The 1,981-nt window shown below is 49.0% G+C and overlaps 1 protein-coding gene across 1 annotated transcript; it reads left to right on the top strand.

Annotated features, from left to right (window-relative positions):
- Positions 1-656: 656 nt before the first annotated feature.
- NOG (noggin) lies at positions 657-1,328 on the top strand (the record flags this gene model as incomplete). Its single annotated transcript, XM_080356298.1, has 1 exon — positions 657-1,328. The coding sequence occupies one exon, from the start codon at positions 657-659 to the stop codon at positions 1,326-1,328; it is 672 nt and encodes a 223-aa protein (XP_080212424.1).
- Between the last annotated feature and the right edge of the window lie 653 nt (positions 1,329-1,981).

Below are 1,981 nucleotides of genomic sequence, written 5' to 3'. Positions count from 1 at the left end.
CCAGCAGAGGGTGTCTGCGGGGTGGTTCGGGGGAGCCGCGCTCGCCTGGACTTTTGTGGGAGTGGGGGTTGTGTTGTGTGTGTGGGTTTTTTTTTTTAAGGGGGGTGGGGTGGGTTAGAAGAGAGTCTGTGGTTTCCATGGAGATGAAGCTGAAAGTGCAGGAAATTTAAAGGCTTTGGGTCCTTGCAAAGCAGACAAACTGGTGCCAACGTGCGTGGCTGCTGTTGCTGCTGAGGAGGCTGCTTTGCAAACGGCGGAGAGGAGCGGGGAGGAAGAATCGGCAGCAACTTCTTCCATACGCACGGGCAGACAACGAGGAGCAGCAGCAGCAAGCAGAATTTGCAACAAAAAGAGGCATCTCCCTTTCCTGGGGAGGGTGAAAAGAAGCAGCAGCAGCAACAGAATTTTGGAGCGGCTCCACCAGGAGAAATTTTATAGAGAAGCCTGCAAGAGAGAGTGATTGCAGGGGGTTTGTTCTCCGGGCTTATTAGGGGGCTGTCTTTGCTGGTGGTGCGGGGAGTGGAGGTGATCCCCCTTAAATACAAGCTATTCTGGATATCCCCGTACAAGTTTTCTGATGTATTTGCTTGCACCTTCTTCCCCTGCTGTTTGGTGAACCCAGCCCCCCACTTCCCCCCCCCACCGGTCTCCCAAGGATGGATCATTCCCAGTGCCTTGTGACTATATACGCCTTGGTGGTTCTGCTGGGTCTCCGGCTAGAGCAAGGCGCCTGCCAGCACTATCTGCACATCCGACCGGCTCCCAGCGACAACCTGCCCTTGGTGGATCTAATCGAGCACCCGGACCCTATCTTTGACCCCAAGGAGAAGGATCTTAACGAGACCTTGCTAAGGAACCTCATGGGCGGACACTTCGACCCTAACTTTATGGCTGTTTCCTTGCCCGAGGACCGGCTCGGCGTGGACGATCTAGCCGAGCTGGACTTGCTGCTCAGGCAGAGACCCTCGGGAGCGATGCCCAGCGAAATCAAAGGGCTGGAGTTTTACGACGGGCTGCAGCCGGGCAAGAAGCACAGGCTGAGCAAGAAGCTGCGCAGGAAGCTGCAGATGTGGCTCTGGTCCCAGACCTTCTGCCCGGTCCTATACACGTGGAACGATCTCGGCAGCCGCTTTTGGCCCCGGTATGTGAAAGTGGGCAGCTGCTACAGTAAAAGGTCTTGTTCAGTCCCAGAAGGCATGGTTTGCAAACCTGCCAAGTCCGTGCATTTAACGATCCTGAGGTGGAGGTGCCAGCGCCGGGGGGGGCAGAGGTGCACATGGATACCCATCCAGTACCCCATCATCGCGGAGTGCAAGTGCTCCTGCTAGGGCTCGCACTGACCTCCTCGCCCCTTCTCCAGCGGACTCACGGGGACCTTTGCTGCAACAGAAATGAGAGACATTTGCTTTCTGGTTAACGTTGTAATGCACTGTAACGTGTAGGAGAATGTATATTGTGTGTATATATGGCACCGGTTTAATATACTATTAAAAGGTCAGTATTATACGTGAAATAATCAGCGTCTACTGTATTTTTAAGACTATTACCCTGATCGTTGCTAATGTATCTTTTTTTTTTTTTGTATTTATATTCAGAGAGAAGTTGCTTCGCTTTGGCGAAGTAGTTTTTTTGTTGTTTCTGTTTGTTTTTGTTTTTTAATAAAAGGATTAAAAAATACAAACCAAACTTTTTGATAAGAAAGCGTTTTAAAGCTATTTTCCATTATTCGGAAAGCGTGTGTGTGTTGTTTTTTCTTTTTTCCTTATGGACTTTAGATTTAAAATAAAAAAAAAAATAAACGCCTAGAGCACAATGTTATTGTAAATAGAGAGAACAGTTTGAATGACTTAATCCTATGTAAATGAAGAGTATCTGCTATTTATTCTTTATATCCTTGTAGTAAAAGTGCAGTGCAGAATTAAAGTCAACCACTAAAACACGAGCCGTTTGGATTCTGTTTGCTTTTTGGTTTGGCCGCCTT

The sequence above is a fragment of the Nesoenas mayeri genome, assembly GCF_963082525.1.
Source record: "Nesoenas mayeri genome assembly, chromosome: 19".
In the NCBI taxonomy this organism is placed as follows: Eukaryota; Metazoa; Chordata; class Aves; order Columbiformes; family Columbidae; genus Nesoenas; species Nesoenas mayeri.
Note: the sequence above shows the minus strand (reverse complement) of the source record. Positions and strands in the feature narration are given on the sequence as shown.